The 27,059-nt window shown below is 46.7% G+C and overlaps 1 protein-coding gene across 2 annotated transcripts in view; it reads right to left on the reverse strand.

The window, feature by feature from the left end:
• Nucleotides 1–331: 331 nt before the first annotated feature.
• BEND4 (BEN domain containing 4) overlaps nt 332–27,059 on the reverse strand; it is a 31,795-nt gene continuing 5,067 nt past the window's right edge. The window contains exons 2-5 of one of the 2 annotated variants that reach the window (XM_081924536.1): nt 12,202–12,765; nt 10,500–10,591; nt 6,194–6,434; nt 332–1,590 (exon numbers count right to left, since the gene is read on the reverse strand). In XM_081924536.1, the coding sequence (XP_081780662.1) occupies nt 1,373–1,590; nt 6,194–6,434; nt 10,500–10,591; nt 12,202–12,765 (1,115 nt within the window). In that variant the 3' untranslated portion in view covers nt 332–1,372. The remainder of the gene's footprint in view (nt 1,591–6,193; nt 6,435–10,499; nt 10,592–12,201; nt 12,766–27,059) is intronic. The other variant, XM_081924537.1, reaches the window with a different exon arrangement.

Here is a 27,059-nt window from a genome sequence, read left to right on the forward strand (position 1 = left end):
AGATATTTGACAGAAATTGCGGGTGGTGGTGTCAACCTTACCTACGAAAGAGTGTGTTTCTTCTCCTGCTGAGCGCCTTGTGAGGCAAATACACTTCCGAGGAAGAACTTGAAACAACGAAACCCCAAAATAATAACGAAAACAAGCTATTTCTAGAAGTGTTATACATTTACAGATTATTTTTTAAGACTCCCAAACAGCAGCTCCCAAACTTGATATTGCAAGATCTGACGTATTTTTAGACTATGCTCTTTTATTTCACACAGAGCAGCTCTGAACTGTTTCAAGTCACCACCATGAGGGTCTTAGCTTTTTGGGGTTTTTTTGGGGGGGGGGGACAGCTGCTCTTTCGCACCTCGGGCCGTTCCACTGACAAGCAAATGGCTGAGGCGAATAAGCAGGGGACTCCCAGAGTGCAGGACACTCAGAGAGAGACTTTAGTTTGGTCTTGGCCTGTGGGACTGAGTCTGTGACACTTCTTCAGCTTAAAATACGAAATGTTAACATTATGCCACCTAGGAATGTAAGGGCCATTGCACACCTGACAGAGAGCAGGAGTGTATTCCTGAATTAGTGATTGTACACAAAACTGTGTGGCACAAGGAAAAGCAAGGCTATACAGAAAACATTTAAAGCGACAGAGAAAGCTTGAAAAGTAACAAGTTATCTCTTGGAACATTTATTAATCTATTAGCAGTATAGACTAGTTCCAGCATCTTTAGGTGATATTCCCGCCCCTGCCCCCCAAAAAAGGTAGGAAAACTTCCAAAATAAAATGCAACCTGTCAAAACTCTCCCTGATTTAGATGCCTTCCAGATTTAATGAAATGTCACTACACGTTCCTAATGCCTAAAATTGCATATGAACTCAGAAGTGTAAAGTTGTGTGTCAGTGGGGGGTGCGACTGCATTTGACCACTGTGAAGATATATAGAGCTGTGAGACTGGTTTTTATTGCCACACGTGAGGTGGGAAGATAAAACCGCATCTGAGATTTGTGCGTTAAGATGACAGGTGGAGACTCAAATACGGAAAATACAGGAGAGGAAATCCTTCATGTGAAAAAACTAACATGTAAGGCAGACGCTTCCTAGCCTGGCCTGTTTCCTGACGTGCCAACTTTAAAGGTTTGTGTGGCGGGGTTATTATTATTATTTTGTGTGGAGGAGAATTCTGCTCCCCACCCACTCAGAAGTAGGTTTGCGTCCTTATATTGTGTTTGAGAAGTCTGGGCTTAGACACTATGGGGTTTCACAGGAAGGCCTTGGATGAAACAAGACTCTGAACATGCTTTGGGTTCTTAAGTCACGTCAAACAGCACATCAAACACACAGTCTCTTTCACTGCCCCAATACAGTTTGCCCCTTTGCCATCAGTCTCCAGATCCATCGTGGATGCCCCTGTTGAAGAGGTCGTCTTGCGAACTATGTTGCTCAATCCCTTCGTAATACGAGTTGCCGTTGTGGAGGAACGTCCCCACCGCACGACCTTGCCGTGCATGTCCCACGGCATCACTGAACACCTTGTTTATCTGTTCCTCAGAAGGCATCCACCAATCAGGGTTGGACGTGCAGTGCATCCTAATGAATTCTGCAGGGAAATGTGGAGTTAGCAACAGCAGCCCACTGGCACCATTAACTCTCTCGCAAGCTGGGCAGTGGCATGCGGATGCATCGCATTCATACGCCGGGTATATATTCTTGGAGGCAATGCTAAGAGAGCCAACCCCATAGCTTTAACTCCTGCAACATGTGGTCCTTTCTCCAGGTCCCATCAGGGGCTTCAACACACCATGGGAATTAACACTGTTTGTACTGGATGACTGCACAGTGTGGGTTTCCAAAAGCAGTTCTGGGTTAGCAATTGAGGTGTTTGGGAGGGAAAGGAGTGATGGGATGCGTGGGATGTTAAGGAACAGCAGCAGGAACACAGGAAAAAAGGGGTAGAAAACGTCTGCATTGGAAACAAACTGTCTACTGACCAGGACAGTGCTGATTTCATACTAAATAAACAGTGGCGTAGCGTGGGGGGTGCAGGGGGTGCCGGCCGCACCAGGCACAACATCTGAGGGTTAGGGTTAGGGGGCGCAAATCCACGGGTTAGGGGGTGCAAATTACTTGCCTTGCCCCGGGTGCTGACAACCCACGCTACGCCACTGTAAATAAATTAAAATACTGCACGGGAAAGTGGACATTTCGATTCTGTAAAATTAACACAGGGAGAACACACTGGCACGACTTTTCTTATTTTGCACAACTTATTCACCAAGTCAAGCTATTCTGAACAATGTTGGGCAGAAGATTTCTGCATTGCAGAGGGTTGGGCCCTTGTAGTCCCTTTCCAACTCCACAATTCTGCAATCCTTGTTTTGCTGCTGATAGGGCATGTGGGATGGAGTTATGCAGGACTCCCAAGACAGAGTGCTTCCTTTGCCATTTTAATTTTATGCTCCTTTTTTTTCAGCTGTTACTCATAGCTATTGAACATACACGACTGCAGTCTAATGAAGTTTTCAGAATTTTGAGCGACTCTTACTGTGAAATGCTTCAAGATGTTTTTTTAAATAATATGTTGTCCAGAAATTGAGTTATAAAGAATGAAATTAACAAGAGCTGTAAAAGGGGGTGGGGAGCAAGCCACACGGAGACGCAGCCTTCTACTCTGCCTGCACAAACTGGCAGGGCTTAGGAAAAGGTGGCGTTCTCCCTCTTCCTTCCTTGTAGGATTACTTCGTGTTCTAGAAATATAATCTATGGCTCACAGCTTGGGCCCCATTAAAATTAAACCTCCACCAACATAACAAAAAGCCTCAGCGAGCCATTCGGAGCAATAGGCATAATCCACTTCAAATGTTGGGTGCTTCCACACAGCACCCTACTGTGGGGTTCGTGCCTAGCAAGATTTGCTCAGTGTCCATGCAACGCCCTCAGCAAAATGCTGTCCCACATCACCTTACCATTTAACGTGGATTATTGTTTCCTGGGGAAATCTGAGAAAAAATAAAACTCACAGAAAGAATAAATCCAGATTAAATGGGACAGAGGGTGGGGTGGGGAATATGGGATGGCATTTTGATGAAGACGATGTTGTGCAGACGCTGCAAAAAAAAGGGGGGGGGGGAAATTGCATGCAGAAGCCATACCAAGTCTACTATCAGGGACTGTGTGGAAGCTCCCTTCCACAGTGTCAAATGCTGGGTGCTTGCAAGAAGCCACCAAACCAACAGAGATGTGTCTGAAACTCTAAGTTATGTTTTGCCTAATTCTCCCACTTAATGCTTGCATGCTTTGACTGGTGAGGTATATATGCAATTTGTGTGCAAAAAGGCTTGCCACCTGCATTTTTAATTTTTATTTAGTGTGCAATTGAGCACCCCACTCCTGACATTTAAGGACGGTCTCGATCCAGCAAGGGATGGTTACCAGCATGCAGAAGAACACTCCCGTGCCTCTGTGCAGCCAGTTGTGCACCTAGATGCAGAGCCACATCTGCATCACAAACCGGGCCCCACTGAAGCAGATGGATGCCTCTTTCAAAGTGCATCCCATTCGGAGCCCAAGCTGCCACCGCACTCACATCTGCTGCTCCTCAAGCCTCTGAGGGGAGATTCTGCTGCAATAACCCATACAGCTCAGCAGGTGCTAATCTTCCTGAGCTGTTAACAGTGCTGCTTCAGGGCAAACCAGCTCTCAAGCAAGCAGGAGCTTGACAGCTGCAGCAAGTGTGTCTGTCAGGCAATCGAGGTGACAGCAGTCACCTGAGGGAGGGCGCACAAGGTCTCAGCCCTGCAAGGGATACCTGGGTCCGTCAAATGCCTAGTGCTAATAGCAGGCCTGCCAAAGCCACTAGTCCTTAGCGCTCGACTGGAGCCAGTGTGTTTGGCATTTGAAAAGTTCCATCCCGGTGCCTCTACATTTAGATGTCATAAAGGGGAGGTGGAAGAGAAAGAATTTTCTCTCTTCTGAGACAATCTGCTGCTTCACATGGCTATAGCGTGACACAAAAATAACACTGAAATAATCTCACCATTGCTCTGCAAAGGTAATAAAACCCATTACCGTATTTACTCGAGTCTAATGCGCATCTCTTTTTTTGCCAAATTAAGCTGCGAAAAATTGGGTGTGCGTTAGATTCAATGGTGCATTAGGTAAAGGTAAAGGGATCCCTGACTATTAGGTCCAGTCATGGCCGACTCTGGGGTTGCGGCGCTCATCTCACTTTACTGGCCAAGGGAGCCGGCATACAGCTTCCGGGTCATGTGGCTAGCATGACTAAGCTGCTTCTGGCAAACCAGAGCAGCGCACGGAAACACTGTTTACCTTCCCGCCAGAGCGGTAGCTATTTATCTACTTGCACTTTGACGTGCTTTCGAACTGCTAGGTTGGCAGGAGCAGGGACTGAGCAACGGGAGCTCACCCCGTTGTGGGGATTCAAACTGCCAACCTTCTGATCGGCAAGTCCTAGGCTCTGTGGTTTAACCCACAGCGCCACCCGTGTCCCTAGACTCAAGTAATTAGACTCAAGCATTAGACTCAAGTAAATACGTACCTCACTGCGAGTTCGTGCTAGCCAGCAGTGAGGTGCAGGCTCTGTCCCACATCTCCACTGAGGGGTGAGCTGCTGCAGGCCTCAAGGGAGCAGTTTAAAAGCTAGCGAGAAGATGTGCAAGATCCTTTCAGAGGAAGTGCGTTACATCCGCCAGCAAATACTTATTGTTGTTGTTTCAAGGTTCTGAATATTGAGGTGCGCATTAGATTCAATGGCGCATTAGACTCGAGTAAATACAGTACATCCTGAGCTGTCAAGAGAGATCTATGGGTGGAAGCACATTGACACATGAGCAATTGCTGCAGAGAAACCTCTGCAAGGGCGTCATCTATGCCAGTCATCCATCTCTCCCTGGTATTGCTGGTTGCATCTTTTTCTAGTTGTTGTGTACAGTGAGTTGTATGCAGCCACGACTAGACTGTGCCCATAAGACCAGGATATTGTCTGTTCCATTCCATTACAGATGGTTTCCATATCTCATTAAAAATGGACTTCGGAAACAATTCTATCTCTTATTCTGAAGACAGTGTATTGATTTCGACGAAGAACCACATTTCATTCAATCAAGGATTAATCGGGACAAGAAAAGCCACCTGAATTTTTTTTCAAACAGTAAATCCAAGTAATTAGTTTTAAATGTGTAGATTAATCAACCTGAATCTATTTTATAATCAAGTTTAATTTAAAGTCTGATTAAAGTTTTAGTTGATTTGAATAGGCAGGGTCAATTATAAGCAACTGGACTGCGTTTTGATGAGAGTGGCTTGGGTAAGAACACCCTTTTTGCTATGGAGGATATTTTAATTTTGGCTTCCTACGATGTTGGAGAATGAAAAAGAAAATATTAAAGATGGCCTTGTCATCTAATGAGCAGCTGCTTGGGCTTATTACATAGTAAATTAGTGCAGGAAATGCTAATTATCTCCAAAAGAGGACCTCTTTTGAGGTTTTGGTGGCGGGCGAGGGGGAAGAATGCTTCTCAATGCTGCTCAAACTTTCTATATTTATGGACACTTTGCATTGTCTGCTGAGGAACCCTTTAGCAGCCTACAGTAAATTCTGGGGCATATTCTTGTCTAGGCCACATGCTCTGTTCACATGAGGCCAGTTGGGACCTCATTGTCACCTAGCAACAACTGAGAGCGCATCCTTTAAAACATCCTCACATCTGTGCACTGCAGGGGAAAACGGGTGGGGAAGAGGAGGAGGAGCAGCAGGAGGAGACAGTCTTCCAGAGACACTTTCCAAACTGTGCTAATTGCCTTAGTGAAGAACCATCGAGTTCCCCAGAGCACAGTCTGAAAACTGCTGGATAAACTGATTAGAAAGGTATGTGATCAGTCAACCCATCTCCCATCGATTGATGGCGGAACCTAAGCCCCATGAACCCCATGTTTACAGGAAGCTCCCTGTTCCTTCTAGACCAGACATCTCCAACCTGGTGCTCCCCAGGGGTTTTGGACTACAACTCCAGTCATTCCAACCAAAACAGGTATCCTGGCTGGGGCTGATGCAGTTGTTGTCCAAAGCATTTGGAAGGCCACATGAGAGAACAGGAAGCTAAGCCTTCTTGCCTAAAAGCCCAAAGCCAATGCGGTGAAATGGAGATTGCGTATGGTGGACACCGAGTGAGAAGATGTAGTACCTCTGAGACATGTTACTTTTACTGGATCCAGAGGGCGTCTTTCAGGACCAGTGTCTCCTGACTGCACTGACCTTTTCCTTTTCCCAAGGCCGCACGAGTACTTAAGCTCATCGGTAGTGAAGACAAATCGGATGAGGTATCGAAGGAGACGCCTCCCATCTTTCTTTGAGGAGTTCACTGCCTCGTCCCACTGTTTGCTAGTGATGTAGACGGGATAGTTGTTAAGCAACTGTTTGCTCCCCTAAAAAATATAAAAGAGAGAGAGAGCAGAACAGTTTCCTGGTTTTTCAGCAGGCTAACAGGCAGAGAAGATGAAGTCAGTTGCCAAATAAAATAAAACAGAAATTAGGCAGCTGTGAAATGCTGACAGTGAAAACATAGGCTGACGGGAACAAGGACTTGCTCATACTGAGAATGAGCATTAAAAAAAAATAAGAAATCATTTGCATTTTCTATAACAAGAACCAGTGAGGTATAATGAACACCTTGAGAGGAAAGAAGCTATTTATAATGTACTTTCGCAGGTAGGTTAAAAAGTGTCAAGATCCAGTGATTAGGAACGCTATTTAAATATAATTTTCTTTCTTCATCTATTAGAATGTGCAAAAATGTCTTTTGAAGAGTGTGATCAAACAGGCCTTTCAATGGCAGCTGATGGATAGCTACTTCAGACGCTACTTTTTATAATAATTCCATTTACATAATTAACGTATTACCTTTTGTTTAACACCCTTAGAACCTGACAGCAGTTAAGTTGCAGGGGAAACTCTAAAGCAAATAAACAAAAGTTGCAAACCCTCAGTTCCCAGAGCTGCATGACTATTAATGAATTCTACGTAAAGGCAGATGACAGCTTTGTGGGGTGGACAATTCCCCCCACAAAATCTCTTGGTTGCCGTTGGCTTAGAATGCCCAGCTAAGGAAGCCCATAAGCAAGCATTCACCCTGATAGAAACATCTGGCTTTCTGTGGAAGCTTCAGGTGGGGTTCCTCCATGAGACGTTTGGTACAATGGCTTGGACTCAACTGCCAAATCTTTTCCTGCAACCCACAGTTACAAGGATGTGCTATGAATATGTTATTGGACACACTCTTAGTAAACAGTTGAAGAGAAGCAGCAGTGAGGTCCACCAGGCCTGGCTCAAACAGCCTGTGTGACTCCGAACGCAGCCCAGAATCCTCAGCAGCAGGTTAAGGTTCCATGCTGGACGCGAACTAGTTCCTCAGCAGACAAGTCAAAGCAGAGAAGGTTCCATGTAGGAAGCGAATATACAAAACCAGGGGGTGCTGGACCCCCATGAACCACCTTGGACCTTGGCCTCCCTTTCTTAAACACAACAAGGCAAATCCTGACACACACTAATGATGCAGGGTAACGCTTAACTGCAAATGGACCATGCGGCTGTGGAGAAATAGTTATCTCTTGAAGCTCTGGTGTGGGTCTAACTGTTGGTGAGGGACACTGAAGGGAGAACAGGCTATTCCAAGCACCTGGAACAAAGTTTCACTCATCTCAAGAGAGCTGAATTGGGTTGCATTTTGAGTCTTATCGGGTGTTTTGTTTCCTGTACAAAGCAAGTGATGAATAGTTTGGGCATTGGAGTTGGAGGCACTAAGATTATGTTACTGTGGATCTCGTATCACCTGCACATTTCTTCCTACACTCCCATACAAACCTGCTCAACCTATATATTTGTAAAGAGTAAACCAATACCATCTCCTGTGGCAAACATGTTTGATCCTAAGGATGCTTGATTGATAGCAAGACCCACAGAGTTGAATAGGACTTGCTCCCAGGTAAGCAAGACGTCTAGAATTGTCGCTTTATATTTCACAATTTGGGAAGGGGAAAGTGTGTGAAACATTGATGTTTGCTTAACTTTTTCATGTAATGAGTATGCAGCAAATTGCCCTCCTTGTCAGCACAAGATTTAGGTCACTTCGCCTGTGGACATTTAAGCCTCAACGTGTCATGTAAAACCCTATGTCCATATGGCTTTTGGGGGAGGGGTGTTCAGATCTCACCGCATTTTTTTCTCGGAGAGGATATTAAAGTTGACCTAATTACAAATGGCGCTACTCAAATATCTCCCTCTTTTAACATTCCCACCCCTCAATTATTGTTGAGTGTGTGCACAGTGATCTAATTACAACTTGCTGCACAGCACTCTAGACTTAATGGCACTGATTTCTGTAAGTGGTGTGTTTCTGGACACAATAACCCTTTGTGAAAAGTATGCTGTGTTTTGGCAGAAATTCATGTGATGTAGTTAACCAACTGAACAAAGCACGTTTTAACCTCTGTACCAGCATATGATGCTATCTATCCATAGAGCCAGACAGAGACTTACAAAACAGAATGAAAAAACCTTCTAACACAACATTATGTGGAAATATGTGAAAAAAGGCAATGTTCAGTTATGTGCCTCAGAGAGGCCTCACCTACACTGTCAATTTACAGCGCTTATATATTTTGGCAACTGTCACAGCTTCCTCTAAAAAAATCATGTGAACTGATGTTTGGTTAGATGCTGTGTGTTTGCTGTTGCAGATCCCCAAGAAACGCCTCACCTAATTACAATTCCCTACAAAGAGGGAATCACTCTTAAATTAGCCTGTAGAGAGGGCATGGACCAAAGGCTGCAATTGTTCACCACAACACAGCAATGGAAGATGTTTAGCTAGTGCTAACATGCTAGATGTCTCCCATAGTTGCAGTGAGAAGGGCTCATTTCTGTAGGACCATCTCAAATGATGAACCCAGCCAATGACAGAAGCACATCATCACCTAATCTTATGTGGAGAGAAGTCCAGATGACAGGTGGAATAGTCACATCAAACTTGTAGTTCACACATGGACTGGGCATGTAAGTTTTACAGGTACAGTCCAACTTTGGTTTCCAAACATCTCAGTTGCCAAACATTTTGGAAGCCGAATGCCGAAAACCCAGGAGTGAACGGCTTCCGAGGCGCATTTTTCATTTTTTCCCCATTGACTTTGCAGCCAGCCCTTTGATTCTCGGTTTTCTATTGTTTTGGAAGTCGAACTGTCTTCCGGAATGGACTGCATTCGAAAACTGAGGTTTCACTGTAACAGGGAGTAAGTCTGAAGTTTCTAACGCTTGTCCACTGTATGTACAGTGGTGCCCCGCAAGACGAACGCCTCGCAAGACGAAAAACCCGCTAGACGAAAGGGTTTTCCGTTTTGGAGGCGCTTCGCAAAACGAATTTCCCTATGGGCTTCCTTCGCAAGACGAAAGCCCATAGGGAAATCTCCAGGGACAGCGGGGAAGTGCAGCGCGTCTTCCCCACTGTCCTCGGACCTCCTCCGAAGCCTGGCGATGGGGCGGAGAGCTCTCCGCCCCATCGCCAGCCTCCTCCGAAGGCTTGCGGTGGGAGGAGGGCTTTCCTCCCTACCGCCAACATTCAGAATGCTGTTCTGAATGTTGGCGGTGGGGAGGAAAAACCCTCCTCCCACCGCAAGTCCCGGGAACAGAGGAGAAGCGCTGCGCGCCTTCCCCTCTGTTCCCGGACCTGTCCTGAAGGCTTGCGGTGGGAGGAGGGCTTTCCTCCCCACCGCCAACATTCAGAATGCTGTTCTGAATGTTGGCAGTGGGGAGGAAAAACCCTCCTCCCACCGCAAGTCCCGGGAACAGAGGAGAAGCGCTGCGCGCCTTCCCCTCTGTTCCCGGACCTGTCCTGAAGGCTTGCGGTGGGGAGAAAAGCCCTTCTCCGCACCGCCAGCCTGGCAAGCGGTCTCCATAGGAACGCATTAATTGATTTTTAATGCATTCCTATGGGAAACCGTGCTTCGCAAGATGAAAAACTCGCAAGACGAAAAAACTTGCGGAACGAATTAATTTCGTCTTGCGAGGCACCACTGTATAACCTTTAACATCAGTTGGGGCCTATTATACAATAATGTCCACAAAGAGATGTTATCATTCGTGTTAAAGTTTATAATGTCTGATGTTTTATTGTGCTTTTAATTCTGTTGGGATGGGCAGGGTATAAATAAATTAAATTATTATTATTATTATTATTATTAGCCTGGTGGGGGAAGGACATGTAAACGGCAAATCTTGCACCAGGGTGTGTATTATCAATGTACCTAGGCTGAGAGTGAATGGTTCTCAGTGTCTTGAAAATGTAGTAATGCACTGCAGAAGATAAACGAGAGTTTTGCTGTTACACTTTTTTTTTAAAGTAAAAGGCATATTCATCCAGCATTGCATTATTTCCCTGTGCACACTTGCCCACTGAAGTAGCCAGGCTCCAGGCACTTCTTATCACCCCTGTACAGTACCTCTGCTGGCTGCTCTGCTGGCTGAGGAATCATAAGCTGATTGTGATGCTGAAGAACAGCCTTCAAGTAATCTAAAACAGTCTGGCAGGGCACTGTAGGAAAAAACAGGGGAAGTGAGTGTACATCTGCTGCTTATTATTAAAAAGGCAAACATATCAGCGAGTCAAACACCATTTCAGAAAAGCAGAATAAATCCCCAGAACAGTTTTGTTTACTCTTCCTTCCTGAGGTTTGCTCCTTTGTGATGTGTGAAGAAATCCTCAGCAGGACAGCCCTCACCACCAACTCCTCCCGGGATTGTTGCAAGACTAAAGAAATGCCTCCCTTGGAAGAAAGGTGGGGTAAACATTGGACAGAAATGTAAAATACAGGAAGGGCGAGAAGGGAGAAGAGAATACAGAGACTCTTAAAAAGAAAGAGTCAGAGATGTGGTGGCAGGAAATGTGGATCAAGCATGGGGAAGTTGGCTTGGAGCCAGCCATACCGTGCTTGATTTTGATGGGCTCGCCCATGTGTCAATCACAAGGCCACCTCTCCCACTTCTCACAGCAGCCCCTAGATCTCCAGCATGAAGCATGCCTCTTAATTTCCATCATTTGGGGTGGATGTGGGCAGAGCAGTTACACCTTCAAGCTACGTGCAATTTCATAGATGGGCAAGTCACTAAGTACAGGTGGGTGAGGAAAGCCCATGCCAAATAGGACTGCGTGAGCAGTTCAGGGCAGGCTGTTCATGCCAGCTGCCTGCAGGAGTACCCAAACACTGCGAGCAAGAAAGGGAACGGACAATGAATAAACCAGTAGGAACTCTAATGATGTAACATGAAGTTTGAGGCAGGAGTAGGGAGAAGCAAGGGGAAAAATGTGAATGGTGAATAGAGTTACATCACTGCACGTCAAATTTAGCAGGTCAGTCTATTGCTTAGACTAGCTCAATATTGGCTGCACTGGTTGGCTCTCCAGGGTTTCAGGCAAGGGTCTTCTAGAACAACGGTGGGAGAGTGAGAGAGGGCAGCAGGCTACAAAATGCTACCTGGCCACTGACGCCTTTTCTCATTAAATAGGGGCCTTGAGATGCTGATTCTCAGGATGAGAGTTATCTGAGCATTGTCTATATTGGGATGGCCAATGCAACCAGGAATGATGGGAGTTGGGAGTCTGACACCACCACCCTTGGTCTATGTTAAGTCATCTGAGGACACAGGTTATACCAAAGAAATGTGCTGGAGTATACTTACTCCTGTCTCACTGGAATTTGTAGGAGGCTAAAGGAAACTAGCTAAGAAGAGGTTTCCAAAGGGTGGGTGCTACACTCAAAGAGGCCCTGCCATCCAATCTGAGAAGGAAGGAACAGCCCTCTGGACTTGGAAAAAATAGATATTCCTAGCTAACCTTTCTGTTGAACAATAGTACTGATAGTATGCTAACCCATTTATTTAATCATGAAGGATGACGTTTTAAGGACGGAACACTTTATGTTGGTTACGCTACTGCAAAGTGACAAGTAACAATATCCTGACATGAAACGTGTTTATTTGGAACTATGCCTCTGCATTCTGGTACATCAAACATCCATGGTGGCCTTGACCCTTAAACCAAACAGCACAAACTGATGTTAACAGGATTTATAGATGCTAGTCATTGGGCCTTGCACCTTATATATCTACAGCACTAGATGTCTTAAATGGTTCCGTTAGGATTACCTGGAATGCTCTCCAGCTTCCGTCGGAGTTCCTCGTTTTCTTGTTGCAATGAAATTACCTCCTGCTCCAGCTCTTGGCAACGAGGACAGTAGCCTTCCTCTTCCTCCTCCTCCTCCTCTGGAAGCGTGGAAGAGGACGGGTGGCCATGGGACTCAGAGGTTGCTGGGGATGTCCATCCACCCAACGTGTGCACTGGAGAGGTTGAAAGTGGATCCACGTCGGCCAAATGGCCAAAATCACTCAAGGAGGAAGCATTCTGAGATGGAAAGCTTCCAGAAAGCAAATAGTTTTGAAGGGAATCAGTAAAGACCCTCAGAAAAGCAGAGGTCTGCTGCTTCTTGTGCATGTACTGCAGCTCTAGGTCCAAGTTGTCTGACGCTTGGCTATGGACCATTTTCCCAATCTGGCACTGCTCTGGTCTTTCACTAAAGCTCAGGCTCTCCTGCTTAACACAGGAAACCAAAGACTGAGTGCGGCTGTTGTCCAGAAGTTTCCCACCACAGTTTAAAAGACTAAGAACCCGGCTGCACTGCTGGGCAAAGGCATCCAGAATCATACGGCTCTCTGAAACAGAAGAGGAGACAAATCACAGAAACCCAAAGTAGAGACAGTCTAGTTGGCTAGCTGGATAGAATGAGGAAGTAGATTACAGTAAAAATCCAGAATACATTATGGATGGAAACAGCAAGACAACATCACACAAACACCTTAAATTCACCACGGTCCTGCATCATCATCATCATCATCATCATTACTGCCTCTCTGCACATGAACCAACCCAGGCCCTGTGTCTGGCACCCAAGGCCCTCCTATTTGTGCCCTTCTGAAGGAGGTGCAGATGATGGCAACAGAGAACAGGCCTTTTCAGTGGTGCCTCCCCACTTATGGAGTGCTCTCCCCAGGCTTGGCGCCATCACTATCTACTTTAAGGTGCTAAACAAACACATTTTTCTCTAACCAGGAAACTGGCCCTTAATTTGAAGCATTTTAGATATTTGTGGCCCCTTTCAGTGGGTGGGATATGTTATACCTGCCTTTTATATGCATGGATGTGTTTTTGGCATTCCTCACTCCCCAAATACTTGATGAGGAGAGGTCTGAAGCCTGCTTTGCAAAGGCGGGAAAAAGCCAAGCAGGTCTCTTATGGGGTGGGAGATGGAGGACACACGCCATCTGCAATGCTTTGGTGCAGGAGGACAATATTAACTTTCAGTAGGGAAGGGACATGTGTGTGCAGAACATCCAGACGACTGGTGTATTGCATCATCAGCATGTTGGAGAGGAATAATGGAACTTTAAAGACATTATCTCAGCCCATGCGGAAGCTGCTTCTCCATGACAAGGTCCTGTGCGGCAGAGAAGACTCTTAAATAAGTCAGCCACACAAGTAGGGCTGATCACATAGTTCTTTTGGATAAATAGTTCTCACTTGGTTGGGGAAAGTATCTAAAGAGCATTCCAGAGAGCCAGAGTGATGTGTTGCACAACATGATGGCTTTGGGCTGGGAAGACTTGGGTTCAAATCCCTGCTTTGGCCATGAAGCTCAATAGGTGGCCCTATGACTCAACCTTATTAACTTGTTTGCCGCAACGATCACAAGCAAAATAAGGTTATGCACACCCTATATGAAGAAAAAGGACAGGACACAGATACGATAGACATGAGAGAGGGAACTGTCCCCTTTGCTACCCAAGTGGCAGCCCTGCATGAACATTCAACATATTTCATGCATGCCCTGATCCCCTTGCTGACAATCAGTGTGGTGATGGTCAATTTTAGGTTGCACTAGCCCTTGTTCAGAGGGACCAGGGACTAAAGGTGGAGGATACCCAACTGCAAAAATGCCATTTTCAATTCCATTTTACTGAACAAATGGAGGTAGGTGTTTTCAGTCTCGCATTTGGATGCAGAACTCTGTAGATCTCACACATCTAGTCTACAGACATCTGATGAAAACTTCCTTCCACAGGGAGACATACACCTGCGGGGTGAACAATATGGCTAATGGCTAGTTTGTCCCCCTTACAACCAGTCATTCCTCCAGGCTGCCTTTCCTTCATAACCAACCCCATCCCATGTGAACGCAATGTCTACTTTGGCCCATGTACCCATCAAGACGTAAGGCACTGCAGGACCATGGAGAGCTCCCAGGAAGTGCAGAAACTCTATTCCTTATTCTAGCCCTGATGGATTCTAAAGATCTAAGGCCACCACCCAGCATGATGTCATTTTAGACTCTGGAATATGTCCAGGGGTGCCAACAGATTTGAAGAGTCCAGTACAATGTATGTAGCTTAGACCCTCCAACCCACTCACCAAAGAGGACACAGATTTGCATAACATTCACATTTGCTCTGTGTCATGTGCAAATGTGTGTCCTTTTTTTGCAGGTGGTGTGGAGGACACAAAAATAAAATAAGTGGTTTTACACATAATAAAATGTCTGACAGACAGAATGTGAGCAAATGAAACTTTCCAAGCTCAGCCTGTTGAATTTCTGCCTGCCACACCGTTGTGAAAGGCAGAAGAACCCTGCTTTCCCTCAATGCCAACCCCAAACCAAAGCCCACCTGACAACAGACAACTCTAAACCCACCCTGGACACATTTGGTGGAAGGAAGCTTCCACAGGAGTCACACAGCTCTAGAGAATGAGAAAACAGGAAACAAAAAACTAACGAGAGACTCCTGCTAACATCATGATCAGATGATAAAAGAATAATGAAAATGTAAATATCAGTATCAGCCTCAATATAAGGTTGCCTTCCCTCATTATTCACTCACTCCATTTCTCTTTTGAAAAATATCAAAGGAAGATATTGATTGGAACTTTGTAATTCAAATACACAGCAGTTTTTCATCCCTTTTAATCCTATAATCAGATTCTAGACCTGAAGCTGTATTTACTGTGCGCATTTTAATCAGGATGATCCCAAGTTCTCAGAAGTTCTCTGCCTTTTGTATCTCCCCTGCACCTCCTCCATTCACAGAAGAAGCAGCAGCATATGAATGGAGACTTCAAATTACATTATATATGCTGCGTTAAATATTATGATTTCCCCTAGATTGTAGGCATGATCTACTTTTGAAGCCGCAAATTTAAATGTAAATGACTTATCACATTTTAAAATCAGGAAAAGATAAATTTGTAGATATGGTAAAAGGTAAAGGTAAATGACCCCTGGAAGGTTAAGTCCAGTCAAAGCCAACTATGAAGTGCGGAGCTCATCTCACTTCAAGCCGAGGGAGCTGGCTTTTGTCCACAGACAGCTTTCTGGGTAGATATAACACCAAATGAGTAAGGAAGCTGTTGCTGTCCTGAGTCTCTTTTATTTTTTACATATTGGAAAAAACAATACCACTTATAGTATCAGACTATGTTGCGTATGTTCTGTCAGGGAACTGACATCTAAAGCGCCGCAGGTGCAAAGGCTCCCTGAGGTTGAGAGAGCAGTAGCAGCGGAAGAGGGAACCAGTAGAGGGCGAGCAAGAACTCCAAGGGAAAGTGAGTCGGAGGGATGGCTCAGAGACGCTTCAAGCGAAACCAGTGGGGAGGTCTCAGGACCTCCTATAGGGACACCCACACCTCGACGGAAACTGTCACGCCGAGAGGCCAGACGACGTGTTTCCGTTAAGGAGCTTTTATGTTGGAAACGTTTCCGAAAGCAGCCACTTTCGGATTCTACTAGTGATTGACGCAGCCATGCTGGAGGGGCTCCGTCACAGGCAGAGGTTTGAAAACCTGATCAAACTCTGAGGGACTTGCATTTTACGCACAAGCAGCTCATCGTCCCATCACAGCAATCCGAAAGTCACCGAAAGCCAGCTTGTGCAGAGAGAAGCATCATGAGCAACCCAGCCGGAACCGGGGGTGCAGGAGCAGCTGGAGGGGGTCCAAGCCTGGAAGAAAGGTACAGAGCGTTGGAGATCCAGTTGGCGCTGCAAACGGCGAGGCTTGAGGAGAGGAGGGCTCAGGATGCAGAAAAGGGAAAGGAGAAAACCACCCCGCTCGCCAGAAAGGTACCAGGATTGGTGCAGAAATTCGGGGGGGATCCCAGGAACTATCATGCCTTTAGAACAGAGATGCAATACGCTCTAAACTTGCAGTTTGATGACTTCCCCGACGAGGAATCGCGAGTGGCGTATGTGATTGGCCATCTCGAATCCGGGGCGAAAGATTGGGTTAGACCCCTGATGGCAGCGAATAATGAGATCTTAAAGGACACGAGGAAGTTTTTTCGTGCCATGGACCTGATGTTTTCCAGCGATATTGAGCAGGGGGTGGTGCGAAGGCAGTTAATGGCTTGCCAGCAAGGAAGCAGATCTGTCCGTGAGTACTGGACTGAATTTACTATGCTGATTCATAAATTGGGGTGGGACCTATCGGCGGAGCCCATCCAAATGCTGTTCGAAGAGGGGCTTTCTTCAACCGTCAAAGATGAGCTTTCCCGGGGGCCCAGGGCGGAGTCTATGGACCAATTAACCAAATCTGCGCTGGCCATAGGAGCGCGCCAGGAGGCGAGGGCTTTGGAAAGGCGGGAAGGGAAAGGAGACCGTTGGAGGGAGTTCCGCATTCCAGACATTCCAGAGCCATCTTTCCCGCCGGCAGAGCCGATGGAAGTTGGAACAGCGCGGGCGCGCGCAGTTTCAAATCCCAGTGAAGGGCGGAAGAAGGAGGGAAAGAGCGCCAAGAGATGTTATCTCTGCCAACAGCCAGGGCACTTTGCCAGAGTCTGCCCACAAAGAAAGGAATGGCAAGGGATGGCAGGAGCTGTTGGGGGAAAGGAAGAGGAAAGCAAGGAGCAAGTAAAAGCCAACGCCTGGCTGCCACCGTCGGGGCACAGCAGCCAGGCCAAAGAGCAATGAAAGTGCCCATGCCAGAACCTCCCAGACCTGCTTTAGTGATAGAGGTGTTACTAGAACTGCCAAACGGACACCCACTAAAGGTCAAGGCGCTTTTGGATTCAGGCAGCTCCTGTAATTTCATGAGTAAGGAGTTTGCAGCTGAGCACCAGATACAGACCATCCCTTTAAGTAACCCCTTGCAGGTGACTACGATTGACGGCAGAGAGCTGTTGGGGGGAGAAGTTAGCCAACAGACTGTCCCGATGATAATGAGAGTGGCAAGGCACACCGAACAGATAGCGTTTAATGTGGCCATCCTGGGAGGAGCGCCCATCATTTTGGGGATGAGCTGGCTGGCGCTACACGATCCGCTAGTGGGCTGGCATCAGAGGGTGGTCTCCTTTGGGTCAGCGCATTGCCTAGAACACTGCAAGGAGGGGAAGGTCTCGGGAGGAGACAGAGTCACCCTAGCGGGGATGGAAGTGATGGGCAAAGGGAAGGTGCCCCCGCAATACGCAGATCTGAGCAACGTATTCAGCGAAAGGGAAGCAGACAAACTGCCACCGCATAGACCCTTTGACTGTCAAATCAACCTACTCCCAGGGGCCCAACTCCCAGTAGGCAAGCTGTACGCCATGTCAGACAGGGAGATGCAGGAGCTGAGGGAGTTCATTGACAAAAACTTGAAGCGAGGTTTCATCAGAGAGTCCCGAGCGGTGGGGGGCAGCCCAGTGTTTTTTGTGGACAAAAAGAACACAGACAAACCGAGACTGGTGTGTGACTTCAGGGCCCTCAATGCAGTGTCGGAGCCCCTGGCTTTCCCTATGCCCCGAATTGACGACATTTTGACCAGAGTAAGGAAGGGAAAGATTTTTACAAAACTGGACCTGCGGGGGGCGTACAATCTGATACGCATAAGGAAGGGAGATGAATGGAAGACCACCATGTTTACCCCTTTGGGAGCCTTTGAATACCTCGTTATGCCCTTCGGTCTACAAGGGGGCTCCGCCTGTTTTCAAGCTTTTATAAACCACGTTCTGGGACCTTTGCTCTACAAGAACTGTGTGGCCTTTTTAGACGACGTGTTGGTGTATTCGGAAGATGAGGAACAGCATGTGAGGGACGTTCGAGAAGTGTTGGGCAGGCTGCAAGCCAACCAGCTGTGGGTGAAACTGGAGAAGTGCCAGTTTCATACCAAGGAGGTGGAATTCCTGGGGTACCGCTTGTCAGACAAGGGATTGGCCATGGATCCAGGCAAGGTTCAAGCGGTACTGGAATGGAAGACACCGAAGACCAAGAAGGACGTGCAAAGATTCTTGGGGTTTGGGAACTTTTATCGGAAGTTCATCAAGAACTTTGCCCACTTGACGGCGCCCATCACCGACTGCCTCAGCAGCAAGAAGAAATTTGTTTGGACGGTGGAGGCGGATCGAGCCTTTGAAGAACTGAAAAGGGCTTTCGCCTCGGAAGAACAACTTCTGCATGTGGATTTACAAAAACCCATGAGAGTGGAAACAGATGCATCCGACCGGGCTATAGGGGCGGTCCTTCTTCAACCGGGGAGGAGTGCGTCGGAGTGGAGACCGTGTGCATTCTTCTCGCGGAAACTGAATAAGTCCGAGAGGAATTACACGGTGTATGACAGGGAACTACTTGCCATTCACGAAGCATTCCGGAGGTGGAGACATTTATTAATTGGGGCACAACACAAGGTGCAAGTGTGCACCGACCACAAAAATTTAGAGTATTGGAGAACAGCTCGAGTGCTCAACCAACGACAAGTGAGATGGGCACAGGAATTCTCCAAATTTAACTTTGAGATTTGTTATGTGCCAGGCCCAGAAAACGTCAGGGCGGATGCGCTCTCACGCAAACCAGAATATTGGGAAGGGGAGGAGGTGATCGAAGAGAGACATGTCATCCCGGAGGACCGCTGGGTGTGTGGGGCGGCGCTGGTGGGGCAACGGGAACTGGTGGAGGAAACGGAAAATGATGAATATGCCCAGGATAAGCTCAGAGGTCTCAGGGGGGAGGGCGAGAGCCCCGGAGGTTTTGAGGAAAGAAATGGGGCATTGTATTACAAAGGGGCACTGTATATACCCGAAGGTGAATTGAGGGGGAGAGTACTCAAGCAGTTGCATGATAGCCCCACGGCGGGACATTTTGGGCAACACAAAACCATGTGGTTGGTTACCAGGGAATTTTGGTGGCCTAAGGTGAGGGAAGATGTAAGGGAGTATGTAAGAGGGTGTGACCAATGTCAGCGAGCCAAAGGGGAAAGAAGGGCGCCGGCAGGGTTATTAGAACCTTTACCCACACCAGAACGGCCTTGGGAAGCGATATCAATAGATTTTATGACGGATCTGCCAAGGTCCAAGGGGAAAACAGCCATCATGGTAGTAGTAGACCTGTTAACTAAGATGTGCCATTTTGTAGCATGCTCACATGCAGTCACAGCGGAAGAAACGGCGAAGTTGTTTGTGGAACATATCTTTAGGTTGCACGGGGCTCCCTCGAGGGTGATCTCAGATCGAGGCAAACAATTTACTTCCAGGTTCTGGAGGAAGCTCATGAGCTTGCTACACGTGGAAGTTAATTTTTCAACTGCCCGGCACCCTGAAACCAACGGGCAGGCGGAAAGGGCAAATGGCATTCTTCAACAATATCTTAGGTGTTATGTCAATGACAGAGAGAACGATTGGGTCGAAAAGTTGGCGTTGGCAGAATTTGCCTACAATAATGCGGAGAATGTGTCCACAGGGATGAGTCCCTTTTTGGCTAATTACGGGTGTCACCCCAGGGCATTTCCAGGGGAAGGAGGGGAGAGATGGAGCGTTCCAGCGGCTGAACATTTTGTAGAAGAGATGGAAGCCATCCATCAGCAGCTCCAGCTCAACTTAGAAAGGGCCAAGGCACAATATAAGAAGCAGGCAGACAAGAACAGAAGGGAAGGTGAAACCATAAGGGTGGGGGATCAAGTGTGGTTGTCAACCCAAGGGTTGCCGTTCAAAGGGGGTTGTAAGAAACTGAGGCCCAGAAGATTGGGACCCTTTGAGGTGATTCAGCAGGTCAACCCGGTAGCTTTCAAACTCCAATTACCCAACCACATGAAATTGCACCCAGTGTTCCACAGGTCGTTACTGTCACCATACAGGGGGGGACGTGAAGGGGAGCACGTCAGGGGACCAGCCTTGGAAGAGAGGGAACGCCGCAACCATGTAGCGGAAATCCTCGATTCCAGGTGGAAGGGTAATCAGGTGGAGTATTTGGTGGCGTGGGAAGGGGAACCGGAGTCAGAAAACACCTGGGTAAGTGCAGAGGAAGTCAATGACGAGGTTTTAACAGAAACGTTCCACCAAAGGTTCCCGAGGAAACCTCAGCCTATAGCAAGGTTTAGGAGGGAGTATTTCGGCACCACCGATGAGGAAGAGGAAATGGAAGGGTTCGCGGAGTCGGAGTTGGAAGATGGAGTGGACTCTGATGACGAAGAGTACCTAGAGAGTAGGAACAGCAACAAGTGGAAGGAAGTGTTCGCGACGTCGGAAGATGAGGGAGGTTCTTTCAGGGGTTTTACCTCCTCACCGCCAGTAGGAGAGGAGACGGGAGGGGGTGAAGGGGGCCCTGGAGGGGAGGTGGATGTCAGGGAACTGACATCTAAAGCGCCGCAGGTGCAAAGGCTCCCTGAGGTTGAGAGAGCAGTAGCAGCGGAAGAGGGAACCAGTAGAGGGCGAGCAAGAACTCCAAGGGAAAGTGAGTCGGAGGGATGGCTCAGAGACGCTTCAAGCGAAACCAGTGGGGAGGTCTCAGGACCTCCTATAGGGACACCCACACCTCGACGGAAACTGTCACGCCGAGAGGCCAGACGACGTGTTTCCGTTAAGGAGCTTTTATGTTGGAAACGTTTCCGAAAGCAGCCACTTTCGGATTCTACTAGTGATTGACGCAGCCATGCTGGAGGGGCTCCGTCACAGGCAGAGGTTTGAAAACCTGATCAAACTCTGAGGGACTTGCATTTTACGCACAAGCAGCTCATCGTCCCATCACATGTTCCAACCAATAGCTTCAACCAGGGATGACCAACATGGCACTCTCTAGACACTGTTGGGCTCCAAGGGTGTTTCCAGCCTATTCCTATTTTCAGCTGGTATTCAGTCACATTTTGGCAAATTCAAGCTGCGCCATTATGGTTGACTCTTAAATCATGTGCCGGTGCATCTTCTCTGAAAACTGCAGGTGCCCAAACAAAATTAGAGCTTGTGCTGTAGAACCTTTTTGTCCTACTGTAGGAATGGCACCAGCTGGTACAATGAAGGAAACAAGGCGGAACTTAAAACAGTCTTGGGTGGTTTCAGCAACATTTTACATACCAAAATCCCTCAGATCTTAGCCTCAACTGGATGCTGGATAACAGTTCCAAATCCAGTGCTATTAACAACAGTGTGGGTGTAAAAGTTCACAAAAAGAACATAAAGAGGCATGGTGTTTATTTACGTGCTTGGGTGCACTGTTCTGATTCAAAAGGATTATCTTGCCCAAACTAAAACTGTAAACTGAAGACTGAAAACTGAAGAACAGAAGGTTTGAGAGTCAGCCTTTCACTTACTGAAGAGGCATTTTGCAACCCTGCTCAAAACGTGCAGAAAAAAAGCACATTCCTTCTTGAACTGAAAATTTTAACAAATCAAGGAAAAACTACTTGCACATGGAAAGTTAATACATCAAGCAAGGCTAAAACCCTTTCACCCAACTCACTAGCTTTCCATGTGCAGGGAAGTGGCATTTTGGTTTTAAACCCTGGGGGACTTTCAAAGAGACAATCCTTGCCTTGATCGTGGTCTGAAGTCCTATAGCTCAATTCAACACCTCATGAAAATAGCCTCTTAAAGGTAAAGGGACCCCTGACCATTAGGTCCAGTTGTGAATGACTCTGGGGTTGCGGCGCTCATCTCGCTTTGCTGGCGAAGGGAGCCGGTGTACAGCTTCTGGGTCATGTGGCCAGCATGACTAAGCCATTTCTGGTGAACCAGAGCAGCTCACGGAAACGCCGTTTACCTTCCCGCCAGAGCGGTACCTATCTATCTACTTGCACCTTGACATGCTTTCGAACTGCTAGGTTGGCAGGAGCAAGGACCGGGCAATGGGAGCTCACCCTGTTGTGGGGATCCGAACCGCTGACCTTCTGATCAGCAAGTCCTAGGCTCTGTGGTTTAACCCACAGCGCCACCCACGTCTCTTACTGATGTCATAAAACAAATAAGCTCAAGGTGGCTTTGCATGTGAAGGTAAAGCAAGCTGGAGATTCACACTTCCTCCTTTTGAGCCTCGGGGGTCATGTGCAAATGGTGAACTTGTGAGTTTCTCATGCAGTACAGTGCTCAAGATATGGAGACAACTCACAGAGCTTACAGCAGAGAATGTGTACGTATTCCCCTCCATATGTTGCTTCAGAAGAACAAAAGGCAGTCTTGTGCTGAGCAAGAGGGGACCCCAGCTGAAGTATCTCAGGCCCAATGACAAAGCATGAAGGTATGTGTGAGTTCAGCAGAGGGGTAAGAAGGAAAGGGGGGAATCATTCTCCCTCCCTCTTATTTGACCTAAGAGTTCTGAAGTACTGGAAGCAGTATGCCTCTGTGTACCAGTTGCTAGGAATAACAAGGGGGAAGAGTGTGGCTGTGCTCAGGTCCTGCTTGCGGGCTTTCTATAGGCATCTGGTTACCACTGTGAGAACAAGATGCTGGACTAGATGGGGCTTTGGTCTGATCTTTTTATGCTCTTAACATGCAGAGCTGATCTCAGACTTTAAAGGTAAAGGGACCCCTGACCATTAGGTCCAGTCGTGACCGACTCTGGGGTTGCGGCGCTCATCTTGCTTTATTGGCTGAGGGAGCCAGCGTTTGTCCACAGTTTCCGGATCATGTGGCCAGCATGACTAAGCTGTTTCTGGAGAACCAGAGCAGCACACGGAAACGCTGTTTACCTTCCTGCCGGAGCGGTACCTATTTATCTATTTGCACTTTAACGTGCTTTCAAACTGCTAGGTTGGCAGGAGCAGGGACCAAGCAATGGGAGCTCACCCCGTCGCGGGGATTCGAACCGCCGACCTTCTGATCGGCAAGACCTAGGCTCTGTGGTTTACCCCACAGCGCCACCCGCGTCCCAACATCTCAGACTTGACACCTGGCTAACTAACAATAGGGAGAAGTGCAGCTACTCTTAGCTTTTTCAACACACACTCTTATTTTACATGGTGTTAGTTGGTGGCAAAGGTGTGGATCTGGCCTCAGATGCCACTACAGCCCTGTTAACTAGGCAACTGCAGAAGCTGTCATAAAAGACAGATGGTATGATACAACAACGTGCCCAATGAACATTCTGGTATGGTAACAGTGCTAACTTAGGGTTGAGGATGAGGCAATATTTGTCATGTGGTTTGCCATTTTTGTGGTTTAACAAATAGCCAGAAAGAGGCCGGGTAGGAGAGATCAAGCCAGATCAGGACCACGGAGAGAGAAAGGCTTTAAGCCACAGTCTCAACTGGAATTACCCTGCATGCTTGCAGTTTGCAATGAAAGGAAAGGTCCCATTGGCACCGTATTACAAACATGCAGGGGGATTTGAACTAGAACCCCAATCTCCTGGTCCCAGTCCAACCTGGCACCCCGCAAAAGGAAACATGAGGTGACTACAGTCACAGGGATTGTCTTTCAAGAAGCTGCGTTGGGTTCATCTAGCTCATGAGTTGTACACTTCTAGCAATACCCCTCTAGAATTTCATGTGGCAGTCTCTCGTTGGAAGATTCCAGGGATTGAAGCTGGGACCTTTGGCATATGAAACAAGTACCTTTGCCACTGCCCTCCCTGCCCTGCCCACTTCTAGGTAAGCAGCAACAAGGCCCTTATCAGGAGGGCGGATCTACGCCTATAGGGGCTACTTTTGAAACTGACTCAGTATCTCATACGAGCTTTTGGCCATCAGCCACTGGAAAGACAGGAAACAAATAGTACAGCAAACAGCATATAAAGTAAAACATACAACCCAGCTATAATGCAAGATGAACAAGCTGGGAATAAAAATCATTGGGTGGTGGGGTGGCTTAGTGTCATTCGGTAAGACAGGCCTGTAACGTCAAACCATATTTTGTGCAACAACTCTGCGGAATGTTTGAACAGGGTGCACACACCCTAAAAACTAACATGCACAAGTTCAAATTGTGCCATCAGTTCTCTTCCCTCCTCCCTTCAAAAATATTTTTGAATCTGCCTTGTGATTTGGCCTTGCGTGCATTGGATTTTGTGCAGACAGACCCTGTCCAAACATTACAGTGACATGGGGTGTTCTGGAGGTGCAAAAGTGGGAATACCAGAAGGGGCAATCTCTGCCTCTCACCATGCGTACAAGGAAGGTAGGGGAGAACAACTTCTGAAACTCACGCTAATCCTTCACCTGAAAAAAAAAATCACAAAGTATCCCTGCTTCAGCTCCAAAACCAAGCTTTCCCTATTCTTTGGGTCTGCGTAACTACTCTCCCTGTGGGTTGATTTTCTGGTGCCAGCAATGGTTTTATATAATTAGGTAATTCTCTGCCTGAAGTGACTAAAATGTTTGCATTGTTAACAAGCCTCGTTTTGTATACAAGTCATTCTTCCTTGAAAAACAACCCTGCAATGCTGAAACATCTGTGTCCCTTCAGACACACACACACACACACACTGAAAATTTTTAGCAGCAGTAGCACAAAAGTGAAAAATCTTAACAGCAGCTTCAACATTCAGCTGGTGTGCTGCTGTTTTGCTGCTACTTTCCACAGCAGCTCTGCATATCTCTTACCTAAGCGTACCTTCCATTCTCTTAGACTAATAATGCAATGACATTCTGTATCCAATCATATTTACCAGACAGCTAAATGCCTTCTGAAGGGCATTCCAATTCTGCAAAGACAGCACTGGTGTTTTGATAATGAAACAATATTCCGATCCCTCCTTTCGACCCAGTCAATCTGAACTCCCTCGAGGACATGAAAAGCAGAATAGAAATAATTTACAAGTTTAGAAGACCTGTTTATTTAATGTACATGGGGGGATCTACACAGAAGATGTGACAGTGAATGCGGATATTCAGAAAGCTTTATTGGCAGGGCAGAAAGAATAATCACATTTTTAATCATTTACTTCTTCCATTCTGCAAATTAAAGAGATCTGCAGGAACTGAAGAAAGCAATGAGCTATATGAACTTCAGAACAGTTGAAAATGTTTGCAGCTTTTTGCAAAAATTATTGGGAACTGTAGCATGATGAAAGTGCTAAGAACACTTGCCAATCACCCTTGAACTGTGATTCTGTTGGGAAAGAACGACTATTACACCAGTTTATATCTGTGGTGTAGATACTCCCTGCGAGAACAAGAGAAGAAATTGATAGGACTGTAAGCAACAGAATGGGTTACACACAGATCTCTGGAATGTGATGATGTGATGTGACACAGCTCTTTGAATTTCATGTCTTGGTCCTACCATGTGTAGAACACCCTGAGCGATCTAGGGCGTCCTTCACGACACACACATGCTGCATTCACATGAAGCACATCACTTCCGACAGTAAGAGCTGTTTGGCAGCGGAACAGACTCTCATGAGTGGTGGTGGCCTCTCCTTCCTTGGAAGTTTTCAAGCGGGGGTTGGATGGGAAAGGGTTTGGGGTACACCTGTGTAGCAGAGTGAGAGATGGTCCCCCTCGCAGAGCAGTCTCACACCACAGGGCAATTTGTGCATGCACACGGGCAGGCAAATCACAGGAGGGCTCATTGTCAACCTCCCTTCCAGTCAGGCAGTGAAAAACTCCTCCATATTATTAGCCCCACCATAATGGCTAGTTCCTACACACAAGCTCCCCAGGGGCAAGCAAAGGAGGCCGCTCAGAGCAGATACAGCTTGCACACTAAGGGAGGGGCATCTGATGGATGCAATGAATTTGAAGGAAGCAGCCCTTTAAAAACACACACAAATGAAAAACCATTGCATTTGCTGGAAAAAAGGCAAGCAGCCATCAAAGCGACCAAACCAGGCTTTCATCCACCCCCACCCCCCCACTGCATTCTCCTATATAAATAAATAAGCAAAGGCTGTGTCAAAATGAACAGATGAGTTGAGATGCCCATTGCTATCAAAACCAGATGGTTGCCTCCCAGTATTCAGCCTGCTCAGTCAAACCCTGACTATTTTCTTGGACCCTCAGTATATAAAACGGGGATGCTGTTATTTGTGATGGCAAACAAAAGCAATCATGCCTGCCAAGCACATACTATAACAGTCAGCCTTTCAGCTCTGCTAGACAGAAAGTAATTAGAATGCTTTTAATGTCCAAAAGAATGATGCTGATAGGCTGCCACAGATGTGTAGATTTATGAATATTTATACGGTGGTTTATAGCTGACACTTTTATCAGTTGAAGAAGATAAAATATCTGCCTGACTCAAAAGCTTGACAGTCAGGTTAATAAAATCTCATTAAAGAGAATGACCTATGCAATTATATAGGATTTATTGTAATTCATTTTTGATTGTAGTCTGCTTAAAGATGCAATTTCCCATTTCCTGGTGCCAAATTTAGGCTGCATATCAAGAACTACGTGAGCTCTAACACCAAGCCATCAGTAGGAAAAGGAGAACAGAGAGAGGGATAGAGAGAGGGAGAGATGCATTTAACATCTTAGTAGGTTATACCTTGAGAGAGAGAAAATATTTTGATCTACATCTCAGTTAACACCCCCGCACCAAGGCTCAATAAATTTATTTCTAGATATATGTATATATATTTTTAAAAAATCAAAATCTACATGCACACATCTATTGGGGGGATTTTTTTAAACAGTCTGTTTTCTGCTAATGGGCTGTATCTAGAGTCTGTACATTTTACAGAAAGCAAGTCACAGAAGAGTGAGCTGTCACTCCAATGGTCATTTGTGTCCTGTGTTTTTTCTCACCTCATTGGAGAAGCAGTGTGCTGCTCTCATCCAAAAG

Source organism: Podarcis melisellensis, assembly GCF_964234715.1.
Source record: "Podarcis melisellensis genome assembly, chromosome: 9".
Taxonomy (NCBI): domain Eukaryota; kingdom Metazoa; phylum Chordata; class Lepidosauria; order Squamata; family Lacertidae; genus Podarcis; species Podarcis melisellensis.